The sequence below is a fragment of the Danio aesculapii genome, chromosome 4 (genome assembly GCF_903798145.1).
Source record: "Danio aesculapii chromosome 4, fDanAes4.1, whole genome shotgun sequence".
In the NCBI taxonomy this organism is placed as follows: domain Eukaryota; kingdom Metazoa; phylum Chordata; class Actinopteri; order Cypriniformes; family Danionidae; genus Danio; species Danio aesculapii.
Window position 1 is genome coordinate 33738593 of NC_079438.1, and position 27133 is coordinate 33765725.

Below are 27133 nucleotides of genomic sequence, written 5' to 3' on the forward strand. Positions count from 1 at the left end.
AGTTTAAAAAAGACTGTTAAAATAAAAACAAAATCCACTATTTGTTTGACTTTTTTCTGTTCGAGAGCCATGTGCACCCACTGACAGGTGAAATCTGCTGCTGACATTTTGTACAGTATTGCCAAAGCATGTTAGATATGTATAAAAAAATATATATATCAGCTTCATCAAGTTAAAAAATATATACAGCAAATCAAAAATAAATGACATAAATGAATAAAAACAGACAATATCTCTAAAAAATGTAGAATATTTAAATAAGGCAAATGAGTTAATTAACCAGTTCTAACATATTCATAACATATCTTCATATTTTGCAGCCAGTTTAGATGTAATTTCGTCCTTTCCGAGTATATAGAAAAGTTTGTCCGAGTCATTTCGATCAAAGATTTAATTATTTAATGTTTCTCTTGGTCTTAACATCAGGCTTAAATTAAAAATATAATGCAAAAATGCAAACAATTGACAATGACTTGAAACCAATGAAGTGAAACCAAAAGTGAAATTCCGGACATTTTAATAGATTTAGAAACCCTGCACGAACGCAATGTTAAGTCCCAAAAAAGGAGCCTCTCTGTGGTTCCTCGCAAAGCACGCAAGACTGTCTGTGGGATTGTTGACAGGTCTCAAGCACGCACGAGAAGTAATCCCTGTAGTGTGAGAGAATATTTTCCACTGGTTAATCGATCGCGGATGTTTGACTGTTGAGCGGATACAAAAAAATTGTAAAAGGATGATAATAGTTAAAAAGAAAAAATGTCACCAAACATACTTGGGTGGTCGTTAATATAACTGGGTGGCCCGTCGAAGTAAAGTCTGTGTGGAAAAGCACTGTATTTTTTTCACATATTCATTCATTCATTCATTCATTCATTCATTCATTCATTCATTCGCTTTTCGGCTTAGTCCCTTTATTCATCAGGGGTCGCCACAGCGGAATGAACTGCCAACTTATCTAGCATATGCTTTACACAGCGGATGCCCTTCCAGCTGCAACCCAACACTGGGAAACACTCTTGCAACTCATACACACTGGCATTCACACACCTACACTACGGCCATTTTAGATTATTCAATTCACCTATAGCGCATGTCTTTGGACTTGTGGGGGAAACTGGAGCACCCGGAGGAAACCCACGTAAACACAGGGAGAACAGACTCCACACAGAAATGCCAACTGACCCAGTCGGAGCTTGAACCAGCAACCTTCTTGCTGTGAGGCAATCGTGACTCCATATTCAGATATAGTGTAATAACCCTGATTTGTTATTTTGACTCTACTTGATTTGTTATTTTGACTCTACTAAATTTAAGTGAATTCAGTACATCCCTAGCGACTGAGAATGTTAAAGTATGCATTGATTGATCTCCATCTACAAACCAATGAGTTTTGAGCTAAATTCATGCTGAATTTTAAACACTGTCACCTATTCTGGTGTTTTAATTTTTCATTTTTGCACTTCTTCAAATATGAAATGTAAAATAAATGGCTTCTACAATATTTAGTTAGACCTCCTGAGTTGTATGAAACACATTTTCTGAAGGTTAAGAACCTCTTTTCACTGACCATTTGGTGAAAGAAAAAAAAATACTTAACTTTTAAGAGTTTCAGACCCTTGTTCGTAGAAACGTCCAATTGTATGAGAGAAAAGAGAGAGTACTTCTATTTCAAGAAGAAAGGAAGCGGAGGATAGAGTCATAAAATGCAAATATCACCCATGCTGCCTTTCCTTTTTTTCCTATACAAATTAAATGTCAGCGTTGTGAAATACTGTCACTTTACTTCATGCTGAGGAGGCGATGACAAATCCATATTCTTCCTTTAAATAAAAATTCTTATTACGGCGCTGGCGCAGTAATCACGCCGGCACAAAGCTTTCCCGTGATTAACGATAGCAATTTATTGTGTGAGAGGGCCGAGGAGAGGGAGAGCGACCGACGCAGAAGAGACATCATCTTTATCATAATTCGTATCATAAATAACCGTCCCCAGCCAATCAGAGAGCAGCCGGCGTGTCATTCCCAAATAACCTTTGATAACTATTACCATTCCACCGGCCGGAAGAAAGCCTAAAGTCACAATGTTATCTTATCCCCATTCTGCGCTTATAGAATACAACAATATTACCATATAGATTACACTATTTATAATAGAGAGTGTCAGAGGGCTCTGCCTGCACTTCCTGTCATCCATTGTGGTGCAGAGAGTTGCAGTGGCCAGATTACCACTGGTTAACTGGTATCACGCCACCCTGGTGTGTAGTGTGTGTATCCGTATCTGTGTGTGTGTGTGTGTGTCTGTGTGGAGTGCTTGGAGACATTAAAAAACTTTGATTTAACCAGAGATTGCTTCCGCACTTGGATGTGGGTCTGATTTTGTGTGTGTGTGTATCTTGTTCGCTCTGTTGTTCTGCTGTGTAATCAGGTGTGGATGATTTTGATCTGTTGCTCTGATATCTACCCTCCATTCCACCCTGAGATGCTCCCTAGCAGTTATTATTTCTCATTTTCTTCATTCTGTCTTGGTTTGTCTTGATTTTTCTTAGCCAATTTCTTTGTTATTTACAAAACAGGGCTAAATTGAATGAGCAATTTTTGTTAGCTTTGTGTCTTACATAATTTAGGTCTGTCTTCTGGGTTTTTGAAAGTTCTGATTAATTTAACAAAATAGTACATGTTATATTAATATTTTGTCTATTTCTGTCCTGTAGATGAGGAAGAGGAGGAACCAGTTCCTGCAGACATGGGCACTTCAGCTGAGGCCATGCAGGTCTCCATGGGCGAGGAAGATGATGGCGAGGAAGAGGAAAATGATGAAAACTGGCTTAGCCGTCACGATGGACAGAGTCCCAGACCTGAGGGGTTATTACCCGCCGCCAAGAGACCCCGCCTTAGCACCAAACCCGGCGTTAGTCCAGAATGGAGTTACGAACCACGGGAGCCCCTTGGTCCGCTTAACTCCCAACACATGCCCCATTCTCCCTCCCCCCCGCTCTCCCCCGAACTACCCCGACCTCCTGTGGCACCCCCTACACCTGGTCACAAACCCAAACTGCCATCACCCTCTCCTGCCCGGCAGAAGAACAAATCACCCAAAAGAGGGGGTGCTGCACCGACTGGTGTATTGGGGCGACCACTTACATTGACCCCACCCAAGACCAATCAGAAAGCAGGAAAGAGATCACCTGGCATGCCCAAAAGTCCCCGCAGCCCAAGGCCAACCTCTGCCCATTTGGGCGTAGCTGGGCGTGGTTGGGCTGGACCTCTCGCAGATGATAATTCTCGTGATGGACAGTTCAAATGTAATGACACAGATGACAAGGATATTGAGAACTCTATTGCTGCTGTGATCGCTCGCGCTTGTGCAGGCGAAGATGGCACATCAGACCCATTTGCATATGACTCTGACTCAGACAGTGAGGGTCCAAACCCTCCAAAACCTGTACCCAAACATACACTAAGCCACATCAAACCTCCACAAGCTCTCACTAGTAAACACCTGCTTCCGCCAGTTCCCCCACTTCTCAACCCGCCTATCCGTTGGACAATGGATGACTCGATAGATGAGGTCATTCGAAAGGCCAGTCAGGGACAAAAGCCAATTCAACCCCCTAGTCTTTCACCTCTAGAGCCCCCTTACCTGTCGTCCCCACCTGACTCACCTCCCACACCGCCACCACCCCTCAAGCTGACCCAGGAAAGGAAAGATTCACCTACTGGTAATATTCTGAAGAAGAAACTCAAGAAAGACATCAGGGCCAAGTTAAAGAAGAAAGACAAGGAGCGACTCAAGGAGAAGGGCAAAGAAAAAGGAAAGAACAAGGAGAAGAATAAAGAGAAGAAGCGGGAAAAGGAGAGAGGGCAGGTGGAGGAGAACAAGATGCCCTGGCCGGAGCTATCGCTTGTAGTTGGCGGAGAAGAGCGGAGAGATGGCATTGGCGGGAAGAAAGAGAAGGACAAGCACAAGGACAAGAAGAAAGATAAAGAGAAAGGCAAGAAAGAGAAAGAGAAACGAGACAAGGGCAAGGAGCGGGGCAAGGAAGAGAAAAGGATATCTCAAGGAACCAAAGACATTGCCATTGCCATCGCCGGTGCCACCAGCCCACTCTTCAGCCCCCAGACCTGCTTAAGAATCCCATCAATGTTGCCCCCTTTGCCACCAATACTCCCTGAAAAATTGTTCCCACACCCCAAGGATATAAAGAGCAAAGACAAGGACAAGAAGAAGGATAAGAAAGAGAAGAAGAAGAAGAAAGAGAAGGAAAAGGAGAAAGATCGAGAGAAGGAGCGGGAGAAGGAACGGGAGAAGGAACGCACGAAGGAGAAGGAGCGAGATAAAGAGGAGAAGAAGAAAGACAAAGAAAAGAAGGAAAAGACAAAGGAAAAGGAGAAAGACAAGCCAAAATTAGAGAAAACTAGCTTAATGGTAAGGCGCCCTGGCACTTATAATGTCCCTGTTATTAAGGTTCTTGGGTTACCTACATTTAAACACTTTTGCACTGTTATAGTTTCATTGCTTACAGTAAAAAAAAGCACTTCGATCTACTACAGTCAATAAAAATGTGACAAAACACAGGTTGTCAGATCAGAGTGAAACACAATATAGCACACAACTTAGTGTCTTGTATGGATCTGCAAATGTAATCATCAGTGAATGCAAACTACATAAAGGCTGCATGGGCCATTCATAAAACTTCCACATGAATTCAATATGACTATCAGGTGCAGCATCAATAATGCAAGACACAAGAAAGTCACACAGATAGATTTACTAGCTGGCCTCGTTGTGTGTGTATCTTTCTGTCTTTGTGTCCTTTTTGTGTGTGTGTACCTTTGAGATCAGAGGTAGATCGCTGAGCTACATTTACATTTCCGTCTTTTCCGGTCGATTTGTCCCTGGAATCCTGCTTCTTGCATGGAGCCCCTCTGAAAACACACACACATACATATGCACAATAGACTATCAATCTGTGTGCAAATCAAACAAGGGATAATACACCTCAAAGCCTCTGTTTACCCAATTCATACCCCATTTTAGAGCGTGTATATGTATTTGTGTCTGCAAAAGAGCTTGAGCGAAAGAGCCTGTTGGTTCTTTTTTTATCAAACTCATCCTCCAATTGCTTTTCACCATCCCACCATGGTGATAATGTATGTACACCACATCAGAGGAGCTTGAATTGATTTGGACTGCTGTGGAATTCCATTTTTCTTGCTTTCTGTCTCTTTTTCTTTCGTTACCTGAATCCCTGACCCCCGCGCTCTCTTTTCTCTCCATCTTTTTCTCCCGTCTCCTGCTGCCACTGGGAGATGGGATTGAGAAAGTGATTTCTCTCGTTCTCCACCTGCTTAAATCTTTCCATCACTTTAATTTTTTGCAAGGCTGCTTTGCTGCCATCCAGGAGGAAAAGAAAAAAGAGACAAGAGAGTGAGAGGAAAGAGGAAAAAGAGAGAGGGGGAGAGCTGAGGGGGTGGGGAGCCGGGGGGGTTATCAGTCGTTGGCCTGAGGTATGTGTGCAAGGGACTTAAATCCGAAGAGATTAGCAGAAAAATGCCGTCGGTAGCAGTAAGGGGCTTTACGCCACTGGTTGTATTAGTTCAGGTGAAAAGAGTATTGCGTTTACATAAAACCGGACAAATCCAGCCACAATGCCAGTGCTGTGGGACCACAATGCAATCTGCTATCTCTGGACCTTAACCACAACATCCAGTGCTGTTTCCTGAGAACTGCCTCGGAACTGCTGCCACCAAACATGGAATTACCGAAATTGAGAGAGAACGATGGGGTGAGAGAGGGATGAGATGGGGCAAAAGAGGAAACAAAATGATACACTGTGGAGAGACATGGAAAGGAGAAAGTGATTATGCCATGTCTTTCTGGCAATTGGTCTCTTTTTGATGTCATTGATGAAAAATGAATTGGCGATATCAGTCATAATTTTAGTTGTATTTTTTTACTTTAAGCATAATTAATGAACAACTACTCAGTAATTACACTGATATCCTCTATTAACATGACGCGTTATAACATGTGCCCTGAGAAATCTGCAATTTTTTTAAGCCAATCATCTAAGGCCCCGTTTACACTAAGACATTTAAGTTTTAAAACGCATACGTTTTGCTACGGTAATGTCTTACATCGACACTACCCCAGAGTTTTTCGATCCCTGAAAACGAACATTTTGAAAATGCTGAAGAGGCTGTTTTTATTTTAAATTGCTGCTATCTGATTGGGTTTTCCCTCAAAACTAAGTGCTCAAAGTTTAGTCTTGCATCCTTTCCTTGTAAGTTCAGACTTTGCAAGTTTGATATGGAAAACAAAGGACACGGCGGGTAAATTTTCATAGGGAACAGTGTAAATATAACGTCATCTAAAACATGTTAGTGTGTACAGGGCCTAATACTAGACTGTGGAGTCTATAGACATATTATTTAAGAGACTTTGTTTACCAAATATGTGGTTCTAATTGGATTTGCATTGTAAACCTTAAACACAAGTTTAAAAGTTTTTTTTTTTTTATTTCCAATTGTTCCTCAAAATCATTCAGCACAAATCATTTCACAAGATTCTGCACAGAAATACCAAAAATAATGTCTGCAGATTCTTTCTGGCCCTGGTTATAACTGAAAAGATGCCATTATAATCCGTGATTCTGTCTACGCTGAATTGAGCTTGATGAAACTGATGCCCAGTTGTTCTATTTCTGAGGAAATTCTCAAGCTTTCACTTATTTCTACAGCAGTATACATACATTTGGTTAATTCAATTTGACATAATAAAAATAATAATAATAATAATAATAATAATAATAGATATAATAGTATAGTGCATGGCCCACCCCACAAGTCATTACCTTTGCCTTGTTAAGGTTTATGTCATCCAGAACTGATTCAATGACTTTTTTCACAGCACAGATGTATAAGAACTATTAAAGGAACCAAACAGAACATGTTTGAACCATCATTCAGTCACTTTTTTTTAATACCTATTCTGATCTTAGCTTTCAGTTTCCCAATTAGTAGTCATGGGTATTTTCTGATGACAAAAGTTTGACTTTTGTCTGTTGCCCTCATCTGTGACTCTTAAAGACGTTCCAGGGATGACATGATTGCCATAACTAACTGGAAATATGTTCTAAATCGAGAGATGTAGTCATTTCTATGAACACTAAAGGTAAAATGTCAACATGGCCATTGAGTTTACTTCTTGGCCTAAGTTATTTATTTTAAAGATTGCTTAAAAACTCTAATTCCAACCTTATAAGTTCAACCTTAGAACTCTCTTTCATGCTTTCTTATCTCTGCCCCTTTTGAACATAGGCTTGGCACAAAAAGGACCTTTGTATCATATTTAATTGTATTGTGCTTTATGGTATTACACTCTTGTAAAATTTTAAGAGTTTCTTTTTCACTTTTGCTTTATCGGTTCTTTAGCTCGTAGCTCTTTTAAAGAGCGACGCTGGTCTCAGGGTCACACTAGCTACAGCACTTTACATTCATTTAGAAGCTGGTTAATCAATTTGCGCAATCCCACAGCCATTTATGTTGGGAATGTGTGCGGTTCACTTTTGAATGAGCGGGCCTAATCGTGATAGGAGTAGGTTAAGTAGGACGGGGCACTTTTAGGGAGAAAGACATTGCTGCCACCTCCTCAACCACTTAAAGACTAATTAACATAAGTAGATAGTACTATCTTGTCCTGCTATTGTGGGTCACCCTGAGTGTGTGCACACGCGTTTGCTCTTACACACACACACACACACACACACACACACACACACAGACATACACACACGTGTGTACATAGGCCTTATCATTAAGACACATGGCCTTGGCTTTTTCCTTAGGGAGGTTGAGAGGCCTGTACTTGCTTTTGCATTGGATAGCCATTCTCCACTGCACTACTGTGGTTTAAAAACACAAGTGACTTTCTATTTGGGATATGTCACAAATTGAAGTTCTTTGAATTTTATTTTGCACTTTAATAGACCATTGTGAGGGATGTAAACAAAAACAATGGTCCCAACGTATTTCCTGTTTTACGTTTTTAATTTCTATAGCTTGAGAGAATCCAGAAAAAGCCACATATTGATAAATAATGTGATGTTATCTGTTTTAACATGAAGTTATGATTGAATTGCTTCTTGTTACAGTTATGAATTAAGCAGCAAATGTTCACTGGCCAATGAAATGGTCTATACTTGAAATTAGCATTTTTTGTACAATTTAGTGTTTATTTATTTCTAACTGCTATACTAATTACATTAAAAAAATACAAAAAAATAATATTTGAACTGAACAATAGTTTATTCTTAACAAAATTTTTGATGGTTTAGCATGAGTTGTGTGTTTATTCAGTAACTGTTTGGAAGGATTAAAATTCATTTTAGGAATTCATTGTTAGTATTTAAAGCCGTCTTCCTCCATTTTGGCTGAGGTCAAAATGAATGAATAATTTGGGATGCACCAACATGGAAATTAAAATGCTGCCTTTTGGAAATTAAACATGGAAATTAAATGCTGATTTTATATATGTCAATAAAAATAAATCTTGATATAATTTTTTTCGAACCACTTTCTTAACCAGATTGCAAAATCCAATCCAATGGACAGCTGATTTTGTTTTAAAACCTCAAGATCAACCTCAACATCTAGATCTTTTTTTTTTTTTTTTTAGTTAATTACAAAAATTAAATTTTGAAGTCCTCTTTTTTTTTCCTGTTTTGAAAATCTCATATGCAGACATCTTGTCTTTACACTGGCATAAACTCTTCTCAAGCATGTATCACCTTAATAGCTTTAGAATATTGTTTTGACAGTTTTATTATTAGGCCGATAATGATAACTTGAAAAATAAGCATTGACCAGCTGATACTGATGTAGCTTCAGATATATCATGCCTGAATAAATTAAATTAGTCCTGCCATTTCCATTAAAAAAATTATCTAGTTATTATGTTGGATTACCATTTGAGTCCAAAGTCAAATATGGGTCCTGTTGCAAAATCAGTATTTCGAAGTCTTGTTATTGTCTTTGTATTACTTAGTTCTGCACAGTGTACCTATTTCATCACATTCAATTCAGACTGCACAGTAAAATACAATTGTTTTGGCATGCCACTGTAGATTAAGCAGTGCCGCTGTTGAATAGCAAAGCAGGAAACACCACTACCAGGTGAAACAAGTTTGTTTAGCCCTTTTCTCTCCAAGGAGTTTTCCATAGATTAACACGGCAGTCTAAAGTTCATTGTGCCTGGTCCAGCGTTAACTCAAGAGCTCCTCTAATCAAGTGAAGTACAAACTGCTGATCAATCTTTTATAGCAGTTTAGAGTTGCAGCCCTTGTTATAGCCCCAGTATAATGTAACCCGTATATAGGAGCAATCGGGGTTGGCAGTTTGTTCCCATCGCCAGAGGAGACACGTGATAGTCATGGTTATAATGCTTCATAAAAGCCCTTCATTTGGGGCGATTGCATCTGAAAGTGAATCGGAGAAAAAGAATGGCAATCGCAGGCATACCTCCAGACGTTTTTTTGTTTTATAACCGTCACTCGCCAGGTTTGTTCATGCATATATGCTAATGCATCGGCTAACGCGGCTTCTCACGCTCCTATTCTCTCCAAATGATGCAACCTGCCAGCCATCCTCTCAATTCTGCTGATACTTACGTTCCCCTCTTTCCATAGAAGAAAGGATGTGAAAAACAGAGAGGATGGGGTGGTAGACAGACAGAGTGAGCGAGACATAGGGAGGAGTCTCCAAATCCACAAAGGTTTTGTAATGAATGCGCGGAACAACAATAAAAACAAAAACATTAAAGAGAGAAAAGACATGTTTCTGTGTTAAACAATTAGTGCAGCGGCATTATGGGGGATCTGGGCGGACAAAAGCGCCACAGCGGCAGGGGTTCTCCCCAACACAAATGCACAAAGAGTACCTCACTCCCGTTAAGCCCCAGGAAAAACCCTCGAGACACACTCAAGACCGGTCTCCTCCGCCAGCACCGCGTTATCCGTCCCTACGCTATCGTCTCCTCCATCTCGCATTCGCTTTGTTCTGTTCATCATCCCATTCCGCTGTTTTTATCTCCGTTCTGGGCTCTGCCCGTACCCCTATCTCCATTCCTCCCACCTCAATAGCCTCGGACAGGAGTCAGTCCTGCCAGCATCAGAGGTGTATGTACATAAAGGGCTTTTCAGGAGGACTGACCCTGGTGCTAGCTAAACTGGATTAGCAGGACACTATGTTGTCCATCTGCCGTGTGGAGTGTGGGTATCTGAGGTGAAACTGTGTGTTCTTGTTGCCATTTGTGGTTTAATAGCTGACATTGGATGCTCATGATCATGTCGACACCAAAGATTTTTACTGCAAACCAACAGTGGTTGACTCTGTGATATCCTCAGGGCTCGTACACACCATGATGCTTTTTGGGTTTTTTTTGTTTAGCGTTTTTAGAGATGTTTTACCGGTTTCAAACCCAAGTGATTTTCACTGGCGTCGAGCAGAAGAGTATGCAAAAAGATGCGGCGCGTCAAAACAGAAAAAATGAGCATGAGGCTTTTCTTAAAAAATGGTGCTTTTACGCCTGCTGTTTTGCGCGTTGGTGTGCACGATCACATTGGCGCCCTTTATTTAGTCATGAGGCGTTAAACGCCTATGGAAACCGGGAACAAAATGTGTCCTGGTGTGCATGGGTCTTGAGTAATATTTTGGCATTGTGCACAAAACATGGATGACAGCAGTTTAACGAGCTTGGTGGTAAATTCGTTATAAAAGGGCGTTATTGTCTTCAGCTTGTCCAATTTTTTTTATATACTAGTTTGCTTCAGATCAAAGGGATAAACCTATATGTTGTATTCACACCAGATGCGGAAAGTGCAAATAAATCACACTATTTATGCGTAAATAAATGCGTGAACATTTTGAGTTTACTCGCTTCAATCGTGCGTCATATTTGCTTCATTTGCACATCAAATTCACTTCACAATAAATGCGGATTTGCATCATGGGCAGGGCTTTCTATCTGCCCAGTGACTCTAGCTTTGTTGCTAAATGGTTGACATGGATTTTATTGAGATGCTTTATGTGCTTTAGGAAGGCTGAAAAACTGTGTAGGTTCGTTCGGCGCCATGTCTGAGTCCACTAGATCCTTTCTGAGGTGCATCTATCTCTGTGAGTTAATCAACTCCTCCAGAAACTGTACCTAGATGATGGAGGCTTTCAGCAGTGCTTCTGACTGAGCCAAGCCCAGTTTGATGGACTGTTGTCCGGTGTCGGCAAGAGGATTTCACCTCGGGACACCAACAACAGGCACTACGTCATAATCACTCCCCTACAAGAGCAAGCTCATGATTGGTTAACACAGCGCAAATGTCCACTGTAGTTTAGATTTTCTAATTCGAAAGAATTGTGCGATTAGCACGTTAAGTGTGTGGAACATGCAAAATGCTTAACTTGTGCTGCTTCATTCGCGTGAATCGCATCATTCTCACGAATCACGTCTTTCATGCGACCTCATTCTCTTGAATTGTGTCGCAAGATTTCTGTTTGTGTCTTTGCATTGACTTAACATATAAAGCACTCACGCTTGATGCTTCATCTGCATCTGGTGTGAACGCAGCAATAGCGATAGGTGATAAATTGATATAGATATTTATTAGAAAAACTAATTAAATTGTTAATGTTTTTTAAAAAAGCTATCAATTGACTTATAGATTTCTTTAAAATTTTTGAATTTAGTAGGGGGGAAGAAAACACAATATAAATAAAACATTTCTTACACTTTGCAGTTGCTTGTAAAGTTATTTTTATGTTATTTTAGTTATTTATAATATTTATTTTATTTACATTTGAGGGTACAATTCTCACTGTTAACAAATCAAGACTTTAATCTCAAACTACTAATTTCTACTTGTTCTTAGTAGAGTAGTAATTGGGTTACAGTATTGGGGAATTATGGATGTAGAGTAAGATCATAATTTATAAGTACTAATAAACAGCCAATATCTTAATCATAGACAGGTAATAAACCAGTAGTTAATAGGGGTTGTTGGTACTTAAATGAAAGTGTTACTGAATATTCATATTGTTATGACAAAAATAAATAAAATAATAGTAATTGCTGTGTTTTTTATTATATCACATTATATATTGATTCTGAATTGATATCAATGCTTTCTATCTCCATCCAGGCTGAAATTCTTCCTGCTGTCCCACCGTCTCCTGTCATACCCCGACTGACCCTCAGAGTGGGCGCCGGACAAGACAAGATGTAAGTACCCCACACACACACATACATACATACACACACATGAATGAAGGCTCGAGACTATCAGGCAGCTCTCTGTGTGGCCAGAGTCTCTGAGTCTGTGTACAGGTGTGAGTTTCAGGCTTTGGGTCTTGTGACCAGTCCCAGACGGCCCGTGAGGTCTTTGAGGGGGGCAAACACACACACACCACATCATGGCCCCCTCCTGCACACTCCTATCAATAGCGCCAGTGTTCACACCACTTAACCCCCTTACACACACACACACAGTGCCATACTACAGGTAAGGCGATTACTGAATCCTGAACGTCTACACGTGACCGATGTCGCTTTAATGGCCAGAGTGATTTAGCCTGAGAAAGTATAGCATGTTTTGACTCCGCCGTTCAATGTCTTCCTCACCTCTTCAGTTCCACCTGCATGCAGGACGGGAAACATTAGTGTTTACGTCTGTTTGCACAGGAAGGCCTTTATTCTCAGACCGGGAGTGTGTGTTGTGCCTCTGATGTTGCTTTTTTTCCTCACACCTGTAGTCTGGTGTGTAGGAAAACACAATCAGTGGTCCTTTCAAAAGGAAAATGTGTTTTTATGTGCGTTCTTGTGTTTTATTTCGTTTGCATAAACATAAAGCTTTAGATGTTGTTTGTGTTTAACTTTCATGTTGGGTTGAAAGACTTCAGTCTTAAAGCTGCAGTTTGGTTAAAATATGATGCAAAATCAAGTACATAACCAGTCGGTGTTCAAACTGTCTTCTTTCTTTAGGTCGATGGTTAGTTTGCAATAATGTTTTAAATTTTTTTTGAGTCATACTTGTAGGTTTTCAAAGGAGATGTGAGCTTGTTGTTGTTCATCTTTTATCGTTACTGTACATCTCATTGGTATACAGTTAGAGGGACTGCCAGCTATTTGCATACATCAAATACGAGGACCATTTGTAGCTTTTTCTCTGGAATGATGAAACATGATTTATTTATGTGAAACTCAAATGGTATGGCAGTTAAGGCTGGTTTATACTTCTGCGTTGAGTGATGCCTTGTGCTTAGTTGTGCATTTATATTTCTCCGTGCTGTTTGTGTTGCTCTGCAATAGCACTTCCGAAACGCTAGCTGGCAGTACATTTTTATGTTCCTTTGTGTCAAGTTTTTTCAGCGGTGTTTTTTTTTTTCTGAAAGATCACAAAGTTAATACTTGCTCATTTAGAGGCAGGAACCAGCGAATGTGCAACAACATTAATCTTAAGGTAAACACAAAACAACAGTTTCCATCTAGAGTTACTTCACGGGACTGGACATTTGTGAACACTCACTCCAACAGATTTGCGCGGCCTTCTATCCTACCCAAACTGGTCACAGCTACCAAGCTGACCAATCACAAAGATAGTGCTACACGTCGTTGCAATATGTAGTTACATTTTTTTAAAAGGTATGCGTCAGCCACAGCAAGGGCTATGCGATCGCGTGACTGATCTGTAACTTAAAATTCTCAAATTTTGCAAAAAAGAGCAATACGGATAATTCATAAAACTGGTTATAGACCTCACACAAATTAATTATTTTTAAAATCAAAGATATTAAAATGTATTTATTTGGTTCTTTTTCAAACAGCAAAAATTATGTATCTTATGTAATTATATAAGTGTCATTTACTTTCTGTTAATATTTTTAAATAGTTTATTGATGGAGGAAAGATATAAATTTAGGATAGCAAGGATAGCAAACTTTAAGGATTCATTTGTTCATACAACATTAACAAGTTTTTGTATTTCTACACTACCTGACAAAGTCTTGTCGTCATTTTTAATTGTAAGAGCAACAAATAATAACTTGACTTCTAGCTGATCATTTAGAAAAGTGGCAGAAGGTCGATTTTTCAGATGAAGCATCTGTTGAACTGCATCACAATCATCACAAATACTGCAGAAGACCTATTGGAACCTGCATGGACCCAAGATTCTCACAGAAATCAGTCAAGTTTGGTGAAGGAAAAATCATGGTTTGGGGTTACATTCAGTATGGGAGTATGCGAGAGATCTGCAGAGTGGATGGCAACATCAACAGCCTGCGATATCAAGACATTTGTGCTGCCCATTAGATTGAAACCACAGGAGAGGGCAGATTCTTCAGCAGGATAGCACTCCTACTCATACTTCAGCCACATCAAAGTTCCTGAAAGCAAATAAGGTCAAGGTGCTCCAGAATTGGTCAGCCCATTCACCAGACCTTAACATTATTGAGCATGTCTAGGGTAAGATGGAGGAGGTATTGAATATGAATCCAAAGAATCTTGATGAGTCCTGCAAGAACACTTGCTTTGGCATTTCAGATGACTTTATTAAGTTATTTGAGTGCAAGCTCATGGGAGTCATACACAATATTAATTCTTTTTTACTGCACCATGACTTTATATTCTATACTGTACATGATTTATGTTAAGTGACAAGATTTTTTTGTCTAAGCAAAGTCAGACCTTACTGTCCTAATTAAATAATTAAAATCTGGAGGCCTTTGACTTTCATATAAGCCACTTCTGATACCAAATGATCAGCTAGAAGTCAAGTAATTATTTGTTATTCCTAAAACTTGGATAGACGACAAGACTTTTATCAGGTAGTGTGTGTGTGGAGTGAAATTGGGGACCAAACATAGGTCTGGAGCTCAGTCAATGTCCATGGGTGACCCAGTTTAAAAAGCAGAATAAATCCGGTTTTCAGAACGTGCATGGAAGAAGAACAGATTTGATTTGTGTTCAAACAGTTTATTTAGTTTAGAAAGTTAAAAGGGTGTATAGGCTAAGAGTGAGATGACAGAATCATGGAGTTAAATTGCTGATTATTGTTATAGAGTATTGTTATGCATAGTTACTTATTAACGTAGAGCAAAGGCTGGATAGGATTAAACATGCATTTGCTTCTTCACACTCTTTTTCGGATATGTAAAAATTTAAATTGTGCTGGATTATATTTGCTTTCTTTATTATTAGTAACATTCTAATTGTTTTTTAAACATAATTAAAATTAAGTCTAAAATCAAAAACATTACATTCATCCAATGTAAATATCTAAAAATGATCATTCTGCAAAGTATGGCAATTGCAAGATTCAAACAGAGATGGCGAAAAGACGCAAAACGAAATGTAGCTTTTAAAGGATAGTTCACCCAAAAATTAAAATTCTGTCATTAATAATTTATGCTGCACTTGTTTTAAACCAGTTTTAGTTTCTTTCTTCCGTTTAATACAAAAGAAGATATTTAGAAAAATGGTAGCCGATCTCTTTTTCTGTCCAACAATATTTTTTGCGCATTTTGCTCTATTGAGTAACACCAAGATGAACATGCATTTTGAAAATTTGCTGTAGAAAACTTTGTAGAGTCTTTAGAAGTAGAAAATAGAAAACTTGATGAATCTTTTATTTGTTATTTAAAAATGTGCATAAACTTACATGGAAAAACATTTACTAAATAAATTTGACATTTAAATATATATATATAGTTTATATAGCGAAGATCAATGATGGGACGGCATTAATGGACAAACCAACCACATTGCACAACATCTGGGATGTTGTTTTGGTCTTTCTAATATTCCTCAGCCAAAGTTCATCATCAAATTGATTTGGTATTATTACCTTCAAAAACCTTCTGGAGCATCTGCGCTCTCAAAGAGTAGTCTTACACCCTTAAAAGCCAACATGCGTTCATTGCATTTTGGATTCGTCTTCTGTGGCGCAAGTAACTTATAATATAAGACAAAAGGCTCACAGTGGCTTCTCTGACCACATCAAATTCCATGCAATATTATTGTATTTGCGCTTAAGTTGAATTCACATCTTTAAATACAAACATAGTTAATAACTTTTATTCCTTTCCTATTCGAGATATACGTTGCTTTGAATTTCCAAACTTCTTCAAAATATCTTTTTTGTGTGTTCTAAAGAACTAAAGGTTTGTAACCACTTCAGGATGAGTAAATGGTTTATTAAAATGTCAGTTTGGGTTGAACTATTGCCTTTAAGTTAAAGATAAAAGAGGATTGACTTACATAAGCAATAACTAAAAAATAGTGTACATTTCTCAACAGAAGCTCTTTTGATGCGCATGAAAACATGGGCATGGGTGAACTTTGACCTCTGGAGGGTCTCGGGTCACATCCTGGACAGGGCAAACCCCACACCATCTTTGCCCCGCAAGGGAGTCCTGTGTGTGTGTCAGTCAGATGAAGCATAAATAATGAGTGTGTGTGTGTAATCAGAGCTGAACGTTTGACACGCCCTTCTCAGGGTCAAAACCGCAGTGAGCGCCGCTGTCCACTCTCTCCCAGCCTGTCAATCAACCTGTTACTCGGCAACAGCAGGCTTTAATCAGCAGCTCTGGCAGCATTTAAAAAAGACATGAGGCAGTTCCTGTGTGAGTGTGATTATTAGGGAGCCTCAGTATATTCATATACTCATCATGTTAGACAATATTAGCTGGTACTGTAAATGGATAATTATATATGTAAATGATATACTTTTTAGGATATAATAGAAAAATCACAAAAATAGACTAAATTATTTATTTTTTTATTATTAATATGATAATTAAATATATAAATAACAAAGTGCTTATACTGATTTTCATATTTTTTAAAAAAATATGTGAAACTTTTATTTACAATAAATAATTTTGTACATATTTTTAAGGTTGGATATATGATTGATTGAGTCACAATGCAAATTTTAATATTGACTATTATTTTAAGCTGTTACTCATTGAAGTACAGCTGTTGTTTTTCTTAAACATTCATTCATTCATTATCTTTTTGGCTTAGTCCCTTAAATTATTAAACAGGGGTCACCACAGCGGAATGAACCGCCAACTTATCCAGCACATGTTTTACGCAGCAGATGCCCTTCCAGCCACAACCCAACACTGGGAAACACCCACAAACTCACATACACTACGGCCAATTTAGCTTATTCAATTCACCTGTACTACAGGTCTTTGGACTGTGGGGGAAACCCACACCAACACGGGGAGAACGTGCAAACTCCACACAGAAATGCCAACTGACCCAGCCGGGGCTTGAACCAGCGACCTTCTTGCTGTGAGGCGATTGTGCTACCCACTGCGCGACCATGCTGCCCTTTTCTTAAACATTGTTAACTTGTTTTAAATTATTCATATTAATGTTAGCTGAAAAAATAGATATATACACACATTTTATCGACATCCACATTTTATCACACATTTAAACTATAAATAAATTTAATCTTTTTGCTAACATCTTGTTAACTAGCTTAGTTTTCTTTTCTTTTTTTAAATTTGTTTAAGTTTCATTTTAAGTCACATAAATTGTTATAGTTTTGCGGTTTCAGTTTATTAAACCCTGTACACAAAAAGAATGATAATGCATGATGATTTAGTGCATATTAGGAAGGATTTTAATATCTTGCTTTGATTTTTAAAAAAAATAATTTATTTAGATTTTTGTGAAGTACAAGACGTTTGAATATTGGTTTGTACAAGTACATGGGGAGGCAATACATTTTATCAGTGTATTCCATTTAAAACAACTGCACAACAAATAGAACTGCACGATATTGAAAAAAAGTGAAATTTTTTTCATTTACTGCGATATATACAGTGGTCCCCAATTAATTGCGAGAGTTACGTTCTAAAAATAGCCTAGGATAAGAGCAATCCGCGAAGTAGTCCGCTTTTATTTTCACAATTATTATAGATGTTTAAGGATTTAAACCCCTCACTATACTCTTTATACACTTTTCTCTCCTGTTTTAACACTTGCATAACTTCTACCTTCCTTTAACATTTCCAGAAGTCCAACTTTTTGTGCAATGGTTAGCATCTTCCTCTGCTTTTTTGGTGCTGATGCAGGTACCTTAGAGTGTGCGGAAGGATTCTTCGACATTATGGGGTTTGTTGTGGAGAACTTGCTAACATACAGTACAGCACTTCAGAGTCACACTGCTAGCGATCAAATATTTATGTCAATTTGGCAAGCTGAACGCATTCAGTACTGTATAGGAGACATGACATGGAGGAGATTGATTGTAAATGGTCTACTGCCAATCAGGGCGCAGAACATAATGTGCTAATCAGGATGCGGAACACAAAAAAAAAAAAAAGCACAAAACAAAAATCTGCAAGACTGCGAAAGGTGCGCTGCATTATGGCGAGGGACCACTGTATTGCGATATGAAAACAGTTTCACCAGATTTCTCAAAAAGCTTGATTTGGAAAGAATTCATAATTTTAGATCGATTGGGATGGTTTTGTAAGGGAACGTAGCTCAATAAAATATAAAAGACCAATGAAAAACACTGTAAAATACAACAGAGCAAATATACAAATGAAATAAACAGTGCTTTATGGTTTTCTGGGAAGTCTTCCAATATTTAGGTACACAAATCGAATAATCAAATGTAATTCTTGACACTGTATAGTTTTCATTGTGTAAAGAATTATATACAATTAATCTTTAAGCTACAAACATTTAATTTATTGTGCCCAAATGTCTTAAATGTGCTTATTAGTCACAGACCTTAAATATTCATGCAAAAAAATTAAACTTTATCTCTAAGGTTAAAATGATTTACACATGGTTATTATATTGTGCAGATAGATAGATAGATAGATAGATAGATAGATAGATAGATAGATAGATAGATAGATAGATAGATAGATAGATAGATTGATTGATTGATTGATTGATTGATTGATTGATTGATTGATTGAGCACCCTAACTACAATAAATTGATTTAGTATAACTGTTTTCCATCTCTCTCTCTCTGTCTCTCTCTCTCTCTCTCTCTCTCTCTCTCTGTCTCTTTAAGTGTCATCAGTAAGGTGGTGCCAGATTCAGAGCCCACTCCTCCTCCACCGCGGACCCCAATGGCCCGGATGGGTCCCGGAGCCCGAATGCGTTCTCCTCCAGTTCTTCCTCCAACTGCCCCGCCTCCTGCAACTCCTCCACCTCGTCCTCCACCAGTGCTGCCTCCACCTCCACCTCCAGTGGCTCCCATCCAGACTCCACCCAACCAGGCTAAAGCTCGCGGCTGCAGCGTCGTCACCGAGACTGTCAGTGCTTATGTGGTCAGTCACACATACACATTAAATATTGTAATCTATTATTATTATTAATAGGAATATTATCATATAAAATTATTAATGTATTATTATTTCATATTCATTAATATATGTTATATGTCAATTAGTTCACATTTTCGTATTTATTTTTTTATGTAAACATAAAATTTATGTAATGCATTGTAATTTATTTAATACTTAGTAATTAATGTAGTTACTTAGTAATACTTAAAATTTAGTAACAGTTTGTCAAAATATATATTATTATTTTGTTTTTGTTTTATTTTTTAAGGGACCACTTAATAATTAATCATTTATGGTTATTTTTTTTATCATAAAAATACAAAAAATGCTATATTTTAAAAACCTTCATAATGTATTTTAAGTCTAAATTTAGTGGAATATCTTTTATTAGCAGTCATAAGAAATGAAAACATTTCTTATGCTGATCAGTTATTTATAAAGACAAAACATGCTCTATATGACAATATTTCGATTTTAAAAGACATGTCAGGCATTTGTAATATAAAATAAAAGTCCACATTAAATCACAATTAGCATTGTTTTAGCATTTTTGCCCGTGCACATTGTAGGTCTTAAGGTGAACAATTAATCTGTGCAAGTTAAGCCCTGTTCAGATTACATGATTGTTTCCCTGATTTTAGTGTATGGGGATTCATAAATGACAAATGGGCATCGGGACTAGGCATGAGCCGGTTATAAAATTCAGTATGCTAACCTTGGATAAAAATGTATCCGTTTCACGTTATTGTCATTACTGCTCTATTTTAAATGTCTGCTTTTTCCCCATTGAACACAATATTTTACTTTAAGGAACATTTTAAATATTTTAGAACAGTAAACATGTCAGGCTATTTAATTCAAATAAATCGTTGACTTCTGTTGTCTCTGAAAACACAGATATAACTTCTTTATAAAAGGTGTCTTTGTAGATCTTTCTTTGGATATAATAATTTATTCATTGGATTTTTTTAGATAAGTGGTTACAAACAATATAGTTAGACTGTATTTAAACAAACAAATTAAATAGAACATTACTAAATTTATTTTGTTTGTTTAAATTCAGCACATATAAACTGTTCAGGTCTATATTGTTCTGAGTCATGACCTGACCTGTAACTTTTTATCTTTTTTTGTAACTATATATATATATATATATATATATATATATATATATATATATATATATATATATACATACATACATACATACATACATACATACATACATACATACATACATACATACATACATACATATAAACATATATATATGGACGAAACTACCATCTGTGGCAAACACTTATTAGAGATGTACACATGATGATTTATAGAGAAGCAACTTTTATTTTGGCATATTTGGTACTCACGAAGTGTCAAGATTTTTTTTAGGCAAAATCGCATAATCTGACATTGTAACTGACAAAATCATGTAGTCTCAATGGGACTTTGGAATTGCACTGAAGAAGAAAAAACTGTTTTAATAAGTTTTAATAAGGCTTTTATTTCAGTATGTTGGCGTACTTCCAACTAAAAGTAAATATTGAGTACAGGCTTTCTTTTTGTGCATCATTCCCTTGTAGAAAAATAACAGTAAGATGGGTGTGGTTTAGGATATTGGGTATCACTTTATTTTGTTAGTCCCTTTAACGCGTTTTACTGAATTTAAGTTAAATTGAATCTACATGTCAACTAATTCTCAGTAGATTATAAGTAGTCTGTTAGGTTAGGGTGAGGGTTAGTTTAAGTTGACATGTACTTGTAAAGTTTCTTATAGTCAGTAAAATGTCTATTGAAGGAGCAGTGTCAGCAGATATTAAGCAGACAGTCTACTAATACTCAGATGAGAATTAATTGGCATGTAGATGCAATGCAACTTTTAGTCAACAAAATGTGCAATAGGGACCATCAACATAAAGTGTTACCGAATATTGTGAAATTATCAGAGAAGGACCGCCACTCCAATAGTGGAAGCAAATGGTCAGACTTTGATTGAAGATTACTAAAACAAGCATTTTTCCCCTGTGGATTAACTTAGATGGATTAATTGTTCACCTAAAAGAATAACAATTATTGCATTAGCAAAGTAAACACTGCAAGTTGTGATTTCACACAGACTTTAATCAAAATCGGACCCTTTGCTTATGCTCTAAAATGGCATTCCTTCTTTGATGATGTCAGTTTGACAGCTTGGGTGAAATGTTTTTAGTCATGCCCCTGCAACCATTAATTTGCTGTGAGTAAAAGATGTGAGGAGATGAACAAAAGTAAAACCACACCCCCTACTCAATATTCCACTTCAGTTGGAAATACGTCATCATGCTGTTCACGCTGACTTTAATATTTAATATTTTATAACACTTTAATATTTTACTCAAACAGAAAACACTTCATATATCTAGTAAATATTAAAAAGTGGTGAAGAGGTCTCTTTAATGTTTTCAGTAGGTACATATTTTCAAGTTTAATGCTATTTTTCTTATTATTATTAAATAGATTTTTGTGTTTGTTCATGACAGATTCGGGATGAATGGGGTAATCAGATCTGGATTTGTCCAGGATGTAATAAAGCTGATGACGGCAGTCCAATGATCGGATGTGATGAGTGTGACGACTGGTATCACTGGTAAAAAAAAACAAACCTTATCCTTTATTTGTCTCTCTGTTGCTACGTTTCCATCCAATGATGCAAATTAAACTCATGCGCAAAATATTGCATAAATATGTTATAAATATAAATATTGCATAAAATCTTGCAAATAAAGCAACATTTCCATCCAATGAGTCAAAGGGAACAAATATCAAAACAAAAAATGGACTTTGCTGTGATAGGAGGGCCTTTTTAATCTAATAAATTACCTGCGCCTCAAAAGACACTTCATAGTTTATGGACATTTTTCTTATCGGATAAAAAGTTTATCCTACTCAGCATATACGTTTTTATGTACATTTATTTGCACCTTGGCATTTCCCTTAAGCATTTTATATGCTATATTCTAAAATGCATAAATATGTGAATGGAAACAATTACTGTTGTTGAGTTCTTTAATTTGACAATTTATTTAAAACCTAAATGTGTGATAGAATAAAAGATGACATTTTGTTTAGAAAAATGTTTAGATTGAGATAATTATGGGATATTATGTTATATGTTATATATTAAGTTATATCAATTCACACTTGCTCTTTTTAAAAACTTTTTTGTTCTAATTTTCTTTCATATTGTTTCAAAAACACCTCAGCACAAAATAAATCAAAAAATGTGCCAAGAAAAAATTGCCTGGCATTCCTGTAAAGAATGATGATTTTCACTTAAACATTAAAACTGCACACGCACATAGAGAACAAGCCATCTCTTTTATCATAAAAGCAGATATTTTGATGTTGTGACTGATCTAGTATTTCACATACATATAAATAAAAGACATGCTGTTTTTTTCAAGTCTCTGTTTTAAATTGAGTTTTGAAAAATGCTAAGTTGGCACTGGATTTGCGTTGTTGATCATTCCACTTTAGTCTTTATCTTGTTAGCGAGACTCATCTATCTGCGTTTCTGTCTCTTTCAGGCCCTGTGTGGGTCTTGTTGCTGCTCCTCCGGAGGACCAGTCCTGGTTTTGCATAAAATGCGCTGGCAAAAAGAAAGACAAGAAGACGAAAAAAAGGAAACGCAAAGCGCACTAACCCACATTTGTTCTTCTCCCTGCTCCGTGTTCATCTGTTTTCACCTTAATTGGTTTCCAGACTCTTGTTTTGCTGCGTTTGTTTGTTTTGTTGCTGTTTTTTTTGTTCTGACCCAACCCTTCTTTTAACTTGGTTAACTTAACTCAGAATCATAATGTATTTTTTAAAAATGTCAAATGTCTATATGTTACTTTTTTATGTGGAGAATCGTACATAATGTCTATATGATCTTTGTACTGAGCTCATGATTGTTCGGTAAATGCGTGTTGAAATGAACCTCTCAGTTCGCTCTCATTAAAGGTTGTTCATTGTGTGTGCTGATTCATCAATGCCGAGATGTCAGCCGAAAAAGGAAAAAAAACATTCTGTACTATAATCTGCCTTTTAATATGGTTTTTCCGATTGATTTTGACTGGAGGTGCAGTTTCATTTTACTATGGATTTAATTAAAAGTTGCTTTTTCACATCTTAGTGTTTTGTTCTCTTGTCGTTTGTTTGGGTGCAAGCGTTCTGACAGGTAAGTTACACTGAATTAAGTGCTGCAAAAATCTGTGACTAATGATTGTGATCCAATCATTATTCATAAGCCCTGTGTCATATTTTAAGTGGCAGATTAAAGTTAAGTGAAAGTTTTGTGTATTCTGTAAAATTTAACATTTCTCTCAATTAATCTTTGGAATTCAAACAATGTTTTCTTGACAGTGAGTTATGAAATTAAGTTTCATGAATTGTTCTTTGAAATAAAAGAAATAATGGTAATAATAAGCAGATAGGTGGTCATTGTTGTGTATATCAAACCTTCCACTGTTTTATCTAAATTATTATATAACTGTCCTAAAATATTAGAAATGATTCAGTTTAAAGTGGCCACACAGATTATTTCAGAAGTTTAGTTACAGGTAAAAATGTCTTGTGTTCCATAAAGTAGTGTTTATTGTAAAGATTTGTTTAATGATCTTTAAATCTCACAATAAAGACATGGGCTGTATCTTGCACAATTCTCTACTATTTAGAACTGTTCAATATCTGACTAAGTATAACCAAATTCACTGTACTCAAATAAATGTACTTGAATGAGTGCTACTTATGGCAGGATTCCGAAGTGTGCTTTCTTTTTCTCAATCCCATGAAGCCTCGGATGGTTTGTAAATGCTGGTGAACTGAAGCTGGTTAAGTCATATTATAATGACAACATGGTAAGTTGAATAACTTCATAGTTATTTTATTTATGCACATTTGTGCTGCATGGACCCATTTTGTTGGTCAAGTAATTACTTGTTTAAAACAAGCAGGATACATGCTACAGTTTTGCAGCTCTTATCAAACTTAAGTGGAACGTTAATGGTTGCTAGAAGTTAAGACTAAAAAAACAAAGACATGTTTTACGTAGGCCTACCTTATGTAAAATTAAGCAATGTTTAATTATAGTCAAAGTGTAGAAGCCACTATAAACAGTTTTACAACAAAATAATATGGTTATACTGTGGCATGATATATTGTGGTGACCGTGTTAGAAATTAAAACATGCTTTATATGTAGTTAAACCGTGGTTAAGTTTTGTCAACAACAGATGTCAGTGCTTTGAAAATGACTCTGTGATTAAATAGTTCGTTCTTTGATTTGAGGTAGTGTTGAGATTTACTTACACATTTACAGTATTTTTAAAAGCGGACTTATATAAACAATGACGTTCCATGTTTATGAATGAATCGCTGAATCATTAACTCAAACGATTCGTTCAACTCACTAATTCATTCAGAGTTTCACAGCGATACGAACGTTTTTTGAATCGCTACCGTGGATTCTATTTGGCAGTGTGGAACAAACGGACAAATTGTAAGTAACTACTTATTTTTACTGTTATTCAGTTGGATTTGTGCTCAGAAAATGACTCTATTATTAAATTGTTTTGTTCTTTGATTTAAGGTAGCGCTGAGATTTGCTACAACAGTTACAGTATTTTTTAACCGGACTACAATGACTGAAACGTTCGTCTTCATTTCCTTGTTTATGACTGAATCAATTACTCAAACGATTCGTTCAAATCACTGATTCATTCAGAGTTTTACACAGATACGAACGTTGTTGTTTGAATCGTTACCGTGCATTCTGCTTTGGCTGTTAATAACAAACACAGGAAAAATGTAAGTAACGACGTCTTTTTCTGTTATTCGGTTGTATTGGTGTTATAACAGTGATTCTATGCTCTTTGGTTTACTACAAGTAAATAAAAATCTAATTTTTGGTTGTTAAACCACGACAGCTTGCCACAAATGAACCTAACATATAAGTGATAGGGTAATACAAATGGATAGTAGGCCTATTTTGTAATTTGAAAGCCACGTTTATTTATTTATCATTAAAGTGTTTGCTTGTTTTGTGGTATCTTAAAAATGCCATTTGCTTTATTTTTTCTTAGTTATGTATGCCTCAAAGTGTTTCGGGCCACATGTTTGTGCAAAGTTAAATTAATTACGCAACGAATTTCACAATTTTTATTGTAAGAATAAATGAGTAATGATGACTACTAAGTCATAAGTAAAGCTAAAAATGTCTGGTCTTGTACTTAGTGTCAAAGTGGTGTTGGATGTTTATTTAGATTTTTTGTGTGTCGAATTATTTTTATTTATTGTCATTTGAAGCATCCCAACACAAAACTTAAACATATTTGAAAAATATTAAGCATAGTTGGCATTTAGCAAAGCAAACATTTTAAGGCAGTTTGATGCTTCAGATGACTGCAACAAATAAATATAGGTAGGCCTACTCATGTCTAAAGTATCAAAATAGTGTTTGAAGGGCTTGTAGCAAAGAATCCAAAACATTTACCTTTTTAAAGAAAAAAAAAATAACGAGGAAAAAATGTTGTAATGTTATTACTCACGAAAGTGCCTAACGCTTTTACGTCTACATATAAAAGGTCCATCAGGGTAGCCTAAAATACAAGTCTTATCACTCTGTCTCTTTGTAGGTCTGCCAATGTGACTATTTAGCTCCCACACAGCAGCTTTAAAGTCTTCCACCTGATGCTCTGAACTCATTTAAAATCTCCTCAAATATCCTCTCGCTACCTGTCATTTCTGCTAATCGCATAGATACGGCCTGCTAAATGAGCCTTTACCGTAGCTAGATCATTTCTTTATGTTAGCGCTTATCACAGAAAACTGAGGCCTTTATTGTTGCATTGTTATTCGTTTCAAAGCAGAAATGACTGTTCTGCTGCAGCAGGGAGCAGTTAGCAGTGGACTGGCTGGTGATAAGAAATGCGTTCCACATGTAGACTGGTATCCAGAGCTGATGGTCTCCAAATCTACTGACAATAGCTGTGAGCTATGAGCACCTTTTGTAACAAAAAAAACTGAAATGTTCGTTTGTCAAAAGATGAACGCTTAAGGTCGTGACCATAAAAGCGACGGGATTCCAGTATAGATTTGTGTATGGAAGAATTGATGGTGAATCTGACATTAATAATGAATAGGCTACATTTGTATCAGTCGTTGTTTTTTTTTTTTGAAGTGGCAAGAAGGTTCTTTTAGTAACGTTAATAGAGCATAGAACGTTTTTTTAAATGTTGCTTCTTGTTTTAGAATGTTCAGAAGACATTCAATAGTAGCAAAATGGAACGTTCCATTATCAGGAAATAGAACCGTTTTGGGAAGTATATGTTACACATAAATACAATGTTTCGAAGTATTGTTACATTTGCTTACATTATGAAAACATTTTAGAATATATTTTGTTAGCTGCTTGAAAGGCCCAGACAAGTATATTTAAATAGTTAAAATACATTTCTTCATCTGTGTCATCCTTTATGCAGGCCGATAATCGATATTATATCGAATTGGGATGGAATTTGTCAAAAACAATGATAAGCACTAGACTTTTTTTCTCCCATATTTATCCAAGAGCCAGTAACACAGCAGAAATGTGCAACAATGGGAATCTAAACGAATGTTGATATTAGAAATGTACCCAATTTTCAGCCACCAAAAATTTATCGGCTGAAAATACGTCATGCCATTTGATGGATTCTGGCTTCAAGGGGTTCAGTCATTGTTGGGGTACCCCATTATGAAA

General features: G+C 36.7%; 1 protein-coding gene across 1 annotated transcript in view; it reads left to right on the forward strand.

The window, feature by feature from the left end:
* taf3 (TAF3 RNA polymerase II, TATA box binding protein (TBP)-associated facto) overlaps positions 1 to 23527 on the forward strand; it is an 80717-nt gene extending 57190 nt beyond the window's left edge. The window contains exons 3-7 of the mRNA XM_056455520.1: positions 2712 to 4426; positions 12192 to 12271; positions 19102 to 19360; positions 21895 to 22001; positions 22942 to 23527. Of these exons, the coding sequence (XP_056311495.1) occupies positions 2712 to 4426; positions 12192 to 12271; positions 19102 to 19360; positions 21895 to 22001; positions 22942 to 23056 (2276 nt within the window). The 3' untranslated portion in view covers positions 23057 to 23527. The remainder of the gene's footprint in view (positions 1 to 2711; positions 4427 to 12191; positions 12272 to 19101; positions 19361 to 21894; positions 22002 to 22941) is intronic.
* The last annotated feature ends 3606 nt before the right edge of the window (positions 23528 to 27133 follow it).